This window comes from Pithys albifrons, chromosome 11 (assembly GCF_047495875.1).
Source record: "Pithys albifrons albifrons isolate INPA30051 chromosome 11, PitAlb_v1, whole genome shotgun sequence".
In the NCBI taxonomy this organism is placed as follows: domain Eukaryota; kingdom Metazoa; phylum Chordata; class Aves; order Passeriformes; family Thamnophilidae; genus Pithys; species Pithys albifrons.
In genome coordinates this window covers 16900648-16916557 of record NC_092468.1, presented here as the reverse complement: position 1 = coordinate 16916557, position 15910 = coordinate 16900648, and the positions used below count along the sequence as shown (strand labels likewise).

The 15910-nt window shown below is 41.7% G+C and overlaps 1 protein-coding gene across 6 annotated transcripts in view; it reads right to left on the bottom strand.

Moving 5' to 3' along the window:
- Window positions 1-1069: 1069 nt before the first annotated feature.
- The window catches only part of ARMC9 (armadillo repeat containing 9), a 63673-nt gene continuing 48832 nt past the window's right edge, over window positions 1070-15910 (bottom strand). For 2 of the 6 annotated variants that reach the window (XM_071566420.1, XM_071566421.1), the window contains 4 exons: window positions 13764-13888; window positions 10253-10379; window positions 5484-5656; window positions 1070-2148 (listed from right to left, as the gene is read on the bottom strand). In XM_071566420.1, the coding sequence (XP_071422521.1) occupies window positions 2126-2148; window positions 5484-5656; window positions 10253-10379; window positions 13764-13888 (448 nt within the window). In that variant the 3' untranslated portion in view covers window positions 1070-2125. The other 4 variants (XM_071566422.1, XM_071566425.1, XM_071566423.1 and 1 more) reach the window with 4 other exon arrangements.

Here is a 15910-nt window from a genome sequence, read left to right as displayed (position 1 = left end):
GCACTGTTGTAAAATAAATAAAACTCAACTGCTGGAGCATTCTGTGTTATCCGCGTATGCAAATGACCGTGCTTAGCACTTCAGTGTTAACAACTTGGCCATTGACATTACAGGATGGAAAAAATTCCGAATTTCAGAGGAAAGAGAAAAGCTGCCTATCCTGGAAAACCACACTGTGAGCTTTTATGGCTTTTCCATTACTGGCCTTTTGTGAACCACAGGACATTTTCCCATTAATTGTGTTGAGCAGCTCTGAGAGGAGGCAGATGGATCTAAGCAGAAGTCAGAGATTTTCTGTGACTTCTTTGTCTACCATGGGGATCCACCTGACAGGGGCTATCAAGTGTCTGTAGTCACTTTTTGTAGTTTGGGAGTTAAAGCAACAGCTGTACTGTCTGCTTTGTGTTAGGCCTGTGGACACCCTCAAGTTACTGAGCGATAAATTGTGATTCCCACATGAGCTTGACCAGATTATAAATTAGGGATGTCTTCTCCTACAAAACATCCCAATTCCAGTTTAAAGTCTATTATCCAAAGGGGTTTTCTGAACTTGTGTGAGGGAGTCCTTTCTGCAAACATCTGACACAGCATCGCTGACCTTGGTGGGTCTCATGGCAACTGCATCAGTGGCCTTGGCTCTTCAGTTGCCACCACACCAAAAGGCACAACTCAAGACCTCTTCAGAAGCACAAAGCTTTCTTCTGGTCCTGTGGAAATGACCAGTGACTTTACAACACTTCACTCCAGGGCACAGTGTCACTGTGGGAGTTGCTTTACCTTTCAGGCTGTATACCACTTGTTTGTTTCTCAAGGTGAGACTCCAAAACCAAATCCTTACCTTCCCCCTTTTCATAACCCTTAAAGCATTTGTTTTGCAAGTCTGTCTATGGCAAATACACTGCCTGCTTTTTGTACATCTCTGCCTCAGCAGCAGCCGAGTTCCAATGTAAATTGCATTTATGTGTCCTCACAGCTGTCACATGAGGGGATGTTACCGAAAAGCCAACCCCCAGTGAAGACTTGAGTGTTTCCTGGTCACTGTTACTTTTGAAAGAACAACAAACAGCACTAGCTTTGTAATTCACTGGCAGAACTAACTGCTGTGTTTTTTATTTAGTGGAGGGCTTCCTGATTTCTCTTGCCTAGCCAGCACTTCATATTCACCAAAGACCAGCACAAATTCCATGAAGACAAAACCAGTCATTGCTCTGAAGTGAAGAACATAAATAAAAACCAGGTAACAAAGACCAATGAAGATTGACCACAGCCACAGGTAAAGACAAAGCTGCTTCTGGTCTGTTCACATTCTCACAGTTTCTTCCACGAAAGAAGCAGCAGAGCTCTTTGTTCCAGTGGAAGAAATAGGTTATTCATTCCACAAATGTTAAACAGTAGAATTAAGAAAATATATAGAAAGAAAGAGTAGGAGTAATTGCTGCAGATAAAGCTGCTGATCAGATCCTCAGAGGTGAGCATGCATGCTGCCTTGGGCACTGTCACTGTGTTTTTCATCTGCTGTAGGTCAACCAGAAGCTGATGAAATACTTCCTCTCCAGTCTCTGCAGGCCAAACAGATCCCACCCCACACGACTGTTCCAGGCAGTAAAGGCTCTGCACATGTGAGGTGCATTGTTCCTCCTAATGCAGAGCCTTTGAACACCCATTCACAAAGGCATAATTTTAGAAAGCCTAGTGACAGGCTGGCTCAGCAAACAATATGTTAACGAGACAGCTGTTTGGTCAGGCTGTTGTGCCGAACCCACACTGCCTCCAAGGGCCGTTTACTCTAACACAGAAGGCAGAGAGCAAGAGTTTCTTCTCAAGGTGGCAATGTCACTTAAGAGTAAACTATCAGATGAACTGGGACTATATCCATCTCCCATATTAGTCCTGGGCTGCTGCTGAGAACCTGAATTGCAATAACAAGGCCCTTGTCTTAGCCAGCTTTAGAGACCACAACAGGCACATCCCATCAGATAATCCCGGAATCACCGTGCAAGGCGAATGCCATGTGGTGTCAGCAGCCTCACTCTCTGCTCCACAGGTCACCAGTAAAGCTCATTACAGGAAGTTGGCTCTGTCCTTCAACAATGTGACAGGTGATTCTCGAGGAAAGGAACTGTTCTCACTTCCTGTAGGACTGTCTGCCTGCAGAAAAACAGCAAGAAAGAGTCTGTCAGCTGAAAGCAGTATTTATTACAAGATAGGAGCTGCCTGAGGGCAACACTGATTTGACCTGTACAGGGACACAAACATCACAAAAAACATGCAGAAAAGGTATTTCATCTCCCTTATGCTGCAACTTAAAAATGCAGAATGTATTTATGGAAACTCCTTGTCTAGGGACACTGAAAGAACTGAAAGGGAGTCACCAGACCGGTCTCACTCCTGACAAAAAACACTCCTCATTTTTCTGGTAGAGATTTTTGTACTGCCCTAGCTCCAATGTTGCCTAGACAGAACTTGGTACACTGCAAAGAGCTTCAGCATGCCCATGAAGAATTGCCTGGAACAGATGCAGAATAAGGAACAGGGTAGATGAAACCATTCAACCACATCCACATGGAGCACAGTTGAAAAGGTCTAAATTTGAAGGTCCCTTTGTTCCCTATGGAACTCCATGTTCTAGCCATGCTGCCAGTGTCATCCCTGTGCCAGCTCAGAAGTGAAAATCACAGTGGAACCCAGAATGGCTGGTTTTATTTGGAGGAGCTTGGTTTTGCTTTAGGGTACAGCTTTAGAGCTCAGCTAACAGCAGCTGTCTGCATCTCAGGCAGGAATCCAGCCCCAGGCCTGCAGCTGAACTAAGTACCTGTGCTTCCTCTGCATTCCTCAGGCATTCCACACACTCCATGCTCCAAGAGGAGCAGTCCAGCTAGTTTAGCTAGGTTTATATAAAATCAACTTGTTTCCAGAAAATACACCTATAATAAATATTCAAATCAAGCTAAAGATGTGCCTCTAAAATAAGCGAGCACATCAAGGACAATCAGAAACTCATCTTTTTCTCATCGTATCCCTCAGCTATAAAAACTTGCTTTTCTGCAATTATACCAAAAAAATCCACAAATTAAAGACAGACTTCCCTTGGACAAGGTCTCTTAATATGTAAAAACCCTACATACCTATGCAGCAGGTAAATAGGAGGCAGCAACTGCTGAAATCTACTGATTGCTGGTATCTATGCATTTGATACCATGAGTCAGCCAGGAAATTAAAGGAGCTGTAGGACACAGATTTACTAGGGAACATTAGGGGTTCACCTGCTTCAGACACTTTCCCTGCACCTTTAAGTAACAGCTGAGAATTATCTTTGAGAACCTCAAGTTTCAACACAGGAGCTTAAAGCCCTTTTAGTCCTTTAAAAATCTGGTCCTCATAACCTTCATCTCACTTTTCCCAACCATAAACACCTGTGTGAAAGCCCCTGCAGGATGGACAAGAACTAACAGGTGCTCTGTGACAGCAGATAGAAAGGTTGGATACATGTACACAGAGTGAATAGAAGATGACTTGTTTGCAAAATAATTTCTTTGCTATTTTTAGCAAGAAAAGTTTAACACTGAATTGCTGACACTAAGCCTGTCTCATGGCATATGTGGACAGCCAATAAATGATAACCTGGAATCCCAAGATAAAAATTGGGAGAAAAGGTTAAATGGACACATAGCAAGATGGGATGCCTGCTGTACATTCAGCCTTGGGATGCACAGGCAAAGAAGATTGTAAGACATATCCTATCTAATAAAAGTTAGAAGAGCTGAGAGTCTGGACTAATCAATCACACATACTAAATTCACAGAGAAATCCAAGTGATCCACTTGAATGCAATTTGAAAATAAAAGATGTTATACACTGTGCCACTGGAAAAGGACCTTGCTCCAGAGCCTTATGACAGCAACATATGTATGTCACATCTTTCCTAGGACACACGCCCAGGAGTGTAAAGCTGCCCTGGAGAAACTGGAATATGGAGAGTTTTTGTGCACACACACATGCCCTGCTTTTCCTTTCCTCATCAGGACTTCTTTTCAATGGGCTAATGCTTTTGGAAAAGAACCAAAACAGGAACCAGGGACAGACTCTTGGGTGTTAACACCACATCCAGTCAGGGCAGAACAGTGCTCCTGTCACAGGAAACAGAAAGCACTGATGTCAGAGGTAAAACATGGGGCATAAGCAGCAAAGGTAAAGCCGAAAGAGCTGGCACTGTTACCTCAGCACAGGAATGTTCAAATCGGTAACCTCTAGGTCAAAACCTCCCTTCACCAGCAAGGACATTCCCTTCCATTGCCTCACCTGTCCTCCTGGAATGAAACCACACCATTTCCCTGCACATGCAACTGCGTGGAATGACAATGAGTGAGCAGCACAGAAGATTTAGGATGCTCTTTCCAGCTCTGTTACTGATGTACTAGGTTATTTCAATTCTCTTAGTTTCCTTTCCTGTAATGAGGAGCTAATGATATACACGTACCTCCAATTTCTTTTGGAAGGTATTAGAGTTACTATGGTTTTGTGAAATGCTTCAAGGTAACAGTTACAGCTAAAGAATAGAACTGATGTTACATGGTGATAAAATAATCATCATTAAACTTGTTAAAATGCATTTGAAACAAGAATATACATCACTCCAGACATTTTCACTGATGGTGGACACTGAGGTGTATTTGAATCCAGGTAGTCTCATCCACACTCCTGAGAAAAAGCTTATTAATTACAGAAGAATGCATCCTTCTTCCCTCTCCACTCCAAAAAACCTTCACAGCTTACACACCACACTTGTTTACTGATGCTTGAGTACCCAAGATCAACATTTCCACTTTATTTGGCTTGTGTTGCCTGGCTTAAAGCAAGTGTCCATCCTTTTCCTCCAACCTCAAATCAAAGCCCTCCTCATTTCTGAACTCCCTGCAGGCTAGTACTGCTTAGACTTTCCCAGACCTCAACACAGCCACATGGTTCTGAAGTACAAGTCTCCAGCAGAATGATGACTGCCCCAAGCCGCACACTGTGCCTGGTTCTCTGCTCTCCAGGCTGCCCTGAGCCCATCGTCTGACTCTGCTCTACACTCAGTTGCAGCATAGACACACCCAGGGATCCACAGTCAAGAACATTCGATGAATTACACAGTGGAGTGAACAAGAGTCTAAAGAAAAGGAAAAAAGGTTGATGACATGTAGAGAAAGTCTGATCTGACACGAGAAGCTTCCCAAGAAACTTCTGAGAATTTGGGCCACTTTCCTCCACCCTGTGACAGGAAAAATCATGTCTCTTAACTGCTCACATGACAGCCTAGAAATAAGAGCAGTGTTCAGCAGGGTATAATTACATGGTTGTACATGCTGCAGATGACAAGTACAATGTCATATCCTCCTGGCACATTTGTAGCCTGCGACCTCATTCCTGAAGAGTTTCTACAGTGCTCCCTCCTCTCCCACCCCAAGGAATGACAAACAGAAGCATGAATTTTTTCCACTTACTCTGTCTGCTCCTTGTGGATGATCCTGAGGAGCTGGGATGGCTTGTTTGTTGGGGTCCAGACTGAGAGAACTGGGGGGCGATGGCTGGGACCTTTCCCTTTCTAGGGCTGGTACTGTGCCCTTCAGGAGTGCGAGGGATCTTGGATTTGCTAGTGAAGGCTGAGGGAAACTCGCTGTAGGAGGAGATGGAAAGGGTTAGCAATGCATGGAGAAATACGTATGCATAGTAAGTCTGCAACCAAGTGAAACCTGCAGTACATGCTGTGCTGTGACAGCATGACAGGCTGCTCAAAATTCAGGGGGACTGAAAATGGAAAGGAACACAGCACCACAGGTACTGCCCTGGGGTATGTTCTTACTGCACAGCCCCTGGCCTGGCTCTATCCACCTGCCTATCCTACCCAAACCTCACTCCTTGCACAACAGGATCCAACAGGTTCAGTTAAGTCCCCTGCAAATCATTAATTGATCTTTAGCTTGTTTTCCATTGTATTTATCATACCCAGTGACTCATTCGGAGGTGGTAAAAACACACAGACGTGCTACAGGAAAGATTACATCCTTTTAGGGCACAGACACCAATTTCTCACAGGTATAGGTCACAATCCTGGTAGACGCAGGCAGCCTCCCTGGCTCCTGGCTAAGGTAAGATTTGTAGAACTCCCTGAAGGCTTTGTCAAAAGAGCAAAAAGCTATGATGGCAACTATAAAATAAATTCCCTAAGCACACAGGTTCCTTGTTCACACTGAGAACATAAAACATCTGCTGCTATTTCACAGTCTGCATGTGCTGCAAGAATACCATTCTTTAAAATTTAGTCAATAACTGTGTGAGGATACACAGTCCTTCCTTGCTTTCAGCATAAATAAATTCTTTCCCAGGTACACAAATGGAGGCTACCAGGAAAGAGCAAGTCTCTAAAATAATTCTGAATCTATATTAATGTTTGCAGTAGTGATTCGATTTTCTCTTAAAAGGAGAAAAGGTTAAACTGAAGTAACAGCTACCTGAAAAAGCTCATCATACTTAAATAACGAAATCAAAGAGCCAAAGGCAGGAGATCCAAAAAGGTGCCATTTAAACATCGGTGATTAAAATGGAAAGTCTCCATGTTACTAACTCCATCAAAAGAATCCTTTGTGACCATCAGAAAGGGTGATTAGGAGGATTTTCAAGATATTTAATCTTCCCTCCCCGCCCCCACCTCCCCGGAATGCTGCTGAGTCAGTGCTGATTAGCCCTTCCATAGCGCTGCTTCACCTTGCAGGGAGATTTGAGCAAGTGTTCCTTTTGTATTCGAAATAGCATTATTGTCTGTATTTTGCATATGTATATACTAACTATTAAGGACAGAGACATGCGAAGTGCTCTGCTAAGAGCCATCTTTGCAGCCTTCCACCTATGAGTATTACAAGTGCCAACACTTTTCAAAGGAGGAGGTGGCAGATGGAGCAAAAACATACTGGCAAAACAAATCAAAAAAGTAAGATTAGCTAGATACAACTCCACGGCTTGGATCACAGAAATATTTAAATATTTTTCCTTCCATAAAATAGTTTCATCAACCGTTTTTTGTCATTTTACTTACTTTGGAAAAGTGAGTTAGTTCAAGTGAGTTGGTTTTTCAATTCATTTGTGCTCTTCATGATAACCTTAGATGTGCTATGATATTCTTAGGTAGATAAAAAAGGAAGATTCAACAGCCTCAGAGCAGTTTTTGAGCCACAAATGAGGGCGGTTTTTTCCTTATTCATCAGTAAGATAACAAAACCTTGTATCTGTATTCCTATACACTGAAAAGTGCTTTTATGGCCATCCACCATCTCCTCAGTTTCACTGCAGTAATCTCGGTAGCCAGACTGAAAGCACTTTGGAGACCAAGCAAAGCAACACGACCAGAGTCATGTCAGTTTACCAAGGAAAGAGATACACGGTGGTCACACAGAATGGTTCGTCTCTGTCCACACTGTTCAGGAAAGGATTATGTGAAACAGGTTGGTGGCAAAAACTGTAAAGCTGAAAAAAACCTGCTCTTTTTCTGACAGGATGTAGAGCGGATCTGGGTCTCCATGTGTCCAAGTGTCTCAGAACCACTTCATCTTTTACTGCATCAATAAATGGGCCAAGATCAACAGAAAATAATTAATCCTCAGGACAGGATAACACCTGAAAGTGCTGTTTGGTATCCTTCAAAAGTTGATGAGTTAAAGAAAGAAGAAGCAAAACCTAGTGTGGGAAAATGTTTCACTGCATTTGGTAAAGGAGTCATTGATGACAAAGTGTGGTAAGTGCTCAAATAAAAAACAAAACAAACAAAAATCCCAAACAGACAACAAACTCATGTAAAAAACTACATTTGCAATGAGAAGAAAGGAAACTGCTTACTTGGAAAATCTGAAATAACTCTACAAAAAAGTGCATATTAGGCTGACACTGGCACCAGAATAATCAACAAGGAGATGAGACAGGAACATACAAAGAATGAATTAAACCATTTTCTCCAAGAATACACTTGGAATTTTCACCAATTTTACAAGATTTTCAGAAAAGCAAGGCCAATATAGACCTAAGAAGGCCCTGAAGAGTTTAAGTTCTTTATTATGATAATACCAGACAAAGTAACAATAAAAAGGTGCTTTTCCAGTCAGTCACAATTGTGAACTCAAGTCCTTCACAAATTTATCCTTGACTAGCTAAAAAGCGAAACAATGCTACATTCTTACATGATCAAAATGCAACAGGGAATAGCAATGCAGGGGCAGCTTCCAGTCTGACATGCATCAGCTAGAATAATAATTTTTTCCTGTGGAAATAAAACAACTGCAACAGAAATGTCACTACCAGGGTCTCATTCTTCTCTCAGACTGATTTTCCCTAACTTCGCTCATCTCTGTGCAATTAAAGTCCCAATTCATACCGCTAAGGAAGAGGGGAAGGAGCAGTTACTGTTTCCCCACCTCAGCTCAGCCTTCCTTTTCTCATAAATACCTCTCTAGGAAGGTCTTGGTATTTGCCTAATAGGTATTTGCCTCTAGGAAGGAGACATTTACAGTGGACAAAACCATGAGCAAAGCAGTGATTTATTAGTTCTGTTTGTTGTGCAAACAAATTAAAGTACGTTTCCAGGAGTGAAAGAATGAAAAGGCAGGTCTAGCTGTTGCAACACCAACACATTAACAAAAGAACCTTGACATAGAAACCCTGTGTTCCTTGGACCGTGAATGGCTACATTCCCACATCCTTAACTCAAGGCTGCATTTGGAAATGCAATTTACTGTATGAATGCTACGGAAGCACCACGGTGAAAAGAAATTATCTTCCTCTGCAGGATACTGCACCTATGCCTTCAGTTCTATCAAATCCATCTATTAGTGAGATTCAGATATACATTTATGAAGAAAAATTAAAGATTACCGGGGACATGCCTTTTTAATAACAGGTTATAACTATAGAGAAGCCAAGTATCTCACTAAGGTGGGGGGCAAGATGCTGCCAATTTGACTTGCTTCTTGCAAACCAAAGCCTAAAAAATAATATCTCTCCATCACAAAGCAAGCAATTTGGCCATAAAATTTTCATAGTCTATTTGTATTTTGTGATTAGCTCCTGTTATAACAGATAACAGAAATAAACCCAGTAATGATGAGACAGAGGTATGACTACTAAGCACTTCAGCTGAAGCCAGTGATAATTTGTTGACAATATATCATCTCTCAGATCTCACCAGGGAAACGGCACAACTTGGAAAAAAACCCAACCTAACAACCAAAACCACAGTAACCTCCCAAAAACCCCCAAACCCCACACATCTGTTGACCTGAAGGAAACAAAGTTCTAGGCAGAGAATCCAGTTTTCAGAAGTGCTAGTTCTTTAACCAAGCACTTCTGAAAAATCAGGTCCATAAAGAGCTGGTAAAACCTTTCCATTAACACATCTCCACCTATTCTGTGTTTTAGTCCTGGAACTACTCACTTTTAAAATTTCTCTACCCTTCCTTACTGCTTAAAACTTGGCCCAATCAAATTTGCTATAGGAAAAAGCTGTTAATGTCTGAAGGATGCATGCAGGCCCTGAAAATTTTGGGAGACCTTGGTCCAACTGCTAATGAATTCCTAGTTCTCATCCAAGATATAACGTCACAGTCGTATACATGACAAAGGCTTCACAGAGGGCTCAATGTACCAGCAGGATAAGGAGAACAAGACCTTTCATTTGACAGGAATGATTTCAAGCAAGAGTTGAAATCCATTGCTGGGTGATCTCATAATACTGCCTCTTTTGCTATATCCATCTAGCAGATAAATCAGAGGCTCTGGCCAGCAGTGCTAGCAACTCAAGAGTGTTTAAACACCCTGAATGCATTTAAATGCTTCATTTTTCTTCCTTCTGCAAGTTAATTTCTGCCCTGTTCCCACAGTCCCACCTATTTTTTAATAAATGATTTTTCATGGGCTAGAGTCGAGTCATGTAAGGAAGCAATCAGGAAGTTTTATTTGCAGAAGACTGTGCTGAGCATGCATGTGAAGTTCATTAATAATGTCTTGCTTGAGATTTCTCCCATTCTGAACCAGATGCTTAGAAATTGAGCAGCTGCCTCTGGCACAGCTAAGGGTATTTTGTTTGGCAAGCACCACCAGAGCTGTCTCAGGCCAGCCTACATCATACATCAAATGACTTCACAGATTGTCTTTACAGCAGCATGGAATTAGCTGGAAAAGCCTGTCAGACCCCTTTTGCACTTAGAGATACCCTTTGCATAATCCATACCTATACAATTGCTCATTTACTTTGTCCTCAGTGAAGTCTTGGAAAGACAAGATATTGTCATCAGCTGGGATGCTTCGGTCCATTCTATGACCTGGTGAGAATACTTCAGATGACTTCATTTCAACTGCTATTTAAAAAAGAAACACAGTTCAGTGAGCAGTTGTCTCTTTACAGGTTTACTAGAAATACAATCAAGTCACAGTTCCTGCTGTATGAAGCAGTTCTTGAGGTCTTAGCAGGTTACTGAGTTGGTCTGGCAGTGCATTACAGCTCATCACCTGAGCAAAACAACTGCACACCTGATAATTCCTGCCCTCTGCAGCTGGAAAGTAAAACTGGCTACACGTTGCACTAGCAGTGGGATAGGAGCATGGCAGACCATCAATTAACATGTATCATGTCCAACATCTCATTAAAGCCACAGGAACACAACCACTTGCAATTGCCTGTACATATCCACAGTAAGAGGAAACCGTTGCAGATAAGACCTGGTGTTTTACCTTTCTGTCAGACTTGCCTTCTTACACTAATAGGAAAGTGAAGTCCAGTCAGTTTGCTGAGAGACACAAGGCTGCCAAGATGTGTAAGTCCAATAAAAGTTTAAGGAAAATCCCTAGCTCCATCCCTGCCATGCTCAGGACAGGCTGCTGTCCTGATTTGCTCTCACATGCTGACATGAATGCAGAGCAGGTCACTTTCAGACAAGCATTTCACTGCCCAGCAGATGTTCTGTCTGACATTCAGCATAATAAGTGTAGCAAGATGACCAGGGTTCATCTTTAGTCCACAAGTTTTCTGCTCACAGGAGACATAAAAGAAAAAAGTGTCACAACTATTAATTCTTTATCAAAGTGACAAAAACAGAGGATGGATGTAGACAAAGCCACAGTGACTCAAAAACGGTTGAATATTTCCAGGCATGGAGGACATCAGGAACTGTTCTCATTTTTAAAAAACAAAAGAGGATCCAGGTTTTTTGAGGCTAAACTTAGTCTCCTTGAGACAGATACAAGCTTGATGATGCTAATTGTCCACATGAAGCTTTTACTTACTCTGTTTTGTTCATTCTTGAACTCTTACTATTAATTTCACAACTTGATTGCATGAAACTCTTAGTTCCAAAGTACATGTGATGCTGGAAAACTTATTTCTGAGTGAGCAGGTTCCTGGTACTGCAGAATGAGCATCTGACCAAGAAAGGAACACAATAAATTCCATACTTATCTCACAGCAAAGATGTTTGGCAGGGCATGATGAGAGCCTCTAGAAGCAGTACAATTATTTTTACACCTTTCTGTTAGGTATCATTCCCTGCTGTATCTTAGAAGGCAGGGAAACTCTTACAGAAATGGTTTACTTCTTAATTGTCTCATATTAAAGCCTTTCCAATTTAAATATTATGAACCCCACTGCCTTCGGGAAAACAGGAGCTATCCAAAGACCAAGTTCAATTATCATTATGCACAATGAAAGTCCTGTCACTGACATAACAACCAGGGTGTCCAGCAGTGAGGTCTCTCTTTTCACTTCTCTTCTCCTGCTCCTCATTTCTAAGTCCCAAAAGATAAGAAAAACAAGCACATATGTCACTGGCTAGTGCAAAAACCTGAAACAAACCTCAGGCAATCCTTCGAGTGGGCTCGGTGTTATTTTATAGCCTGGATTAGTGCTAGGAAGAATTCCCTCTGCCACACAAAAATTATCTTTTCACAGGTATAATGCATATAAACTTGCAATATGCTTTATATTATGACCTCCAAGATTTTCCTACAAGAAAATAGCATAATCCAGTAGTCTTATTAGCAGCCACCTGCATAGAATTTTGACTGAAAACAGCAACTTGGTTTAGACAGAGGCTGCAAGCAAAGTTCTGACAACATGAAGTATTAGAGTGGGCATGAATTTCTTCAGCATGAAAGCTTTAAATCAATATTCATCAAAAATTAACACCATTTACTTTGCTGACTTACTCAGATTCTGTTCAAACCTCCTCACAACTCTCTACAAGCAAATTATCAGACAGAATCAGCAGCACAGAAAAAGTGACAGAGGTGACTGAATGAATGTCACTGGCAAGATACTATCAAAATGTGGTTCAGAAGGCATGTTAGGTTATGGACAGCTTCATTATGCCTTAGGAATTGCATCCAATTACACTTTAAAACAGCAAATAGGAACACTTTTTGTATCTTCTTGGCTAAACTTTTTTTACAAAGCATGAGCATGTAAAAAGCCACTCTTTTTTTCTTCTTCTCTGTAGGAGAACTGTCCAGTCAGTATGTTTTTGCTTAGTTTACACCCTTTGCTGATCTGAGTTGCAGCTCCTGGCCAGTCAAACTCCCCGTGGCACAGGCTCAGCTGTACTCAGGGTGGAACTGTGCACTGCAAGCAGGACAGCAGCTTTCATTCCTGCAGAACACCAAGAACCCAAGTGCCCACCTTGGACAGGAGCTTTGCCTGCCTCTATCACACAGCTTTCATTCAGGATGTTGTATTTATCAGCTCCAGGCATTGCATAAGCAAATTCCTGTCTGCAAGGCCTCGGTTACTTTTCTCCGAATCCTTTTCATTTCCTTTAGGAAATTTAAAAAATAGAAGAGAAAGTAAAAAGTATGCTATTCCTTTACTGCTTCAAAGCATATTTTTCAGCAAAGGCACATTTTGTTTCAACCTACTAATAATTCTGTTCCAGATATGCTGCAAGATCCTTTATTGAAGACTGCTGAACATTTTGCCTTAAATCCATAATTGGGAAACGTTAATGAATCCGTGCAAGAAGGCTGAAACTCCCAGATCCAAAGTTCCATGATCTTGCACATATCAGAAATTCAGAAATCAAGTCTTTCAGAAGTCTATACTCTTAAATTCCATCACATGTTTCTGAGCTCTCAGGCCCAGCTGAGTCTGCATTCATTTCAGCTGAAGCTGCAAGGGCAGAATCTTTAGCAGCATCACCCACAATGCAGCTACACAGCACCAGGCTGCCCATCCTCCACAGCCTTGGATGGTCTGAATGCACTTGCAAAACCAAGCAGGGAACTGCAGCTGCCTTGAGGTCCAGCCAACAGAGCCTGCAGGTGCCAGCAGACAGTGATTCATTTAGATCCAAACAAGAGTATATTTGATCAAGCAAGAGGCTTTGCCTGTTGGGATGTGCACTGTCTCTGGACTGCAGCTCTTTCCCTTGGCAGAGGACAGGGCAGAGTGTCATACAGTATCCCCTGGGTTTGATCCTTGGCACTTCCATGGGAAACAAGATGGAGCAAGGCAAGTGAAACCACTGGTGTCTGCTGACCACACATTACCTTCTCTAGCCATTCATTCAGCTCAAGCTAAAGTCTACTGTGTGCCCCAAGGTCCTGGAGACTGACCCAGGGCCTATAAACAGAGGTACATTTCCACACTACATTAAAAGAAAACCCAATCTGCAAAACACAAGCCAGGCTGCCAACACCTGCCCCAGTCAAGAAAGGCATCAGCAATTAACACCAGGTTCACAGATTATCCTTACATGAAGGGGAAATGCAGAGCTCAGAAATACTGGACTGGCTCCCACCACAAACAGGAGAATGATCACTCAGCAGAGACTGCAGCTTCTCATCCCTATCGTGACAAGAACTGGTATCGTTTTCTGGCCTGAAGGAGCAAAGAGAACACAGGGTGAATGCTCACAGAATAAAAAGTCGCACGAGAGTAAATTCTCATTTCTGATAACTGCATCTAATTACATAGTAGATATCAAAATTATTTTATATTTCATATTGCAAACCAGTGCTAAGGACATAATTTAGCTGCTTGACTGTAGCTTCCCCAAACCAGTTGATGTCAGACATATTTGAAACATTTTTTCCTACTGCAATTCCTACTGCAATAAAAGAGCCGAGGAAAGGAAACTAACTGGAAAGGAAACTGTAACTCCCTGCAACTTGAGGATCCAAAATACCAGCATGACACTTAAAGAAAAAAACCTGTAGAAATGGACCTGCCTGACAGGTTTTCAATACTTAGCTTTTTCAGGGATTTAAGATTTGCTCCTGAATATTACAAGGATTTCACTTAAAGAGCACTATGCAATACAGGCTTAAAGTAGGTGAGAAGCAGAACTCCTGTTTTCAGAAGTGAGGTGGATCAGTAAGAGACTGAAGCAGCTGAAGGACAGAACAGGGACACAACTGCTTAATAGTAAGCAATAAAACACAGCAGAAGCAAGAGGGGTGTGAAAAATGTGTGAAAAGAAGTTGGCAGACACATAAAATTTCCCTGCCCAATATCAGGTTTAGGTAACTAAACTATATTTCTAGTAAAAAGGATGCAGTCCAAGGAGGCACTCAGTGATTTCACAGCTCCATCAGTTTCTAAAGAACAGCTAGCAGAATATTAAGTAGTTCAATCCCCCTTGAGTGATCTCAGCCAGCGAGCTTTAAAAGAGGAGGCAAAAATGAAAAAAAAATAAAAAGAAGGCAGCTTTCCACTATTTCCTGACTCCTTCAGCTCCTACAGCAGAGGCCTGATCACACAGGGATCCTATGGCAATTCATCTGAAGTAACTAGACCCTTGTCTGCACTGGGAAGTCATAAAAAATTAGCATGGAATAGCTGCTACATGTGCAGTGGCTATTCTGCATTAATTTTCTGTGTGAATACTTCTATTCAGCACTAAAAATCTCCACTCCCCCTCCTCCTTTTGGAGGTATGAACCAACAACTCAAAGAGATACGTTATAGGATCTTCAACTGCTTTCTCTTTCATGATGGTTTTAAATGGAATATATTACACCGAGTTCCACATGAAGAAATTCAAACAAGTTATATTCACTTCAATTCTGAATGGAAGCATTTACACAAATTTTTAATGTTGTTTAACTACTCTGTTGAGCCCAAAATTTGAGATAATTCAGATCAACTGTCCTGGATTGTACCAGACAGACAAGCTGTATACGGGGCAAAAGTGTTAAACATTTTTCATGACATTTCATCTGATACAAGCCATTTAAATGCATCCAGTTCAAATATTGCTACCAAGTTACTGCAGATAAGATTTTACTGTCTTCCTCTTGCAATTATTCCTGAGCAAGCATTTCCTCACTTTAGTAAATGAGGACTAAAATTAGAAGAGCATAAAAGCCATCAAATCTTGTCCCATATTAGCCAGTCCAGATTTTTAAGGCCTGCAGTTCTTTTGGAGGACTGCAGGAAAAGAATTAGATAATCACTATGTTCCTAATATGGGCTTATATTAATTAGTTGGTGTTTTCTCCTGACACACAAACATGCAGATTTAATACACAGGGAGAGGTCTTGCAAAAGCTGTGGACATTATGATGGTGCAGAAAGTTGAGAGCTGTGAGAAGGGACACAAAGTAAGAACACCAATTCCACATTCAGGGTATGCCAGGCAGAGGAAGGAGGGGCCATGTTCAAACAGATGCCATTTTATCCAGTCCAGTACTCAGAAGAAAAGTTAAGACTGCAAGACAAATTCTGCCATGGGACAACCAAAGGTTCTTTTTTTCTGCTTTGGAAGTGTGTGTTCCCTTCATCTGGCTTTTCTAAAAAATAAATGTCATCCAGGGCTTTTTCCAGATCTGGCAGGTTACACATGTCTGTTCTCAGGCCCTGGTAACCTAATATGTATAATCCCATAGGAATGGTACACCTG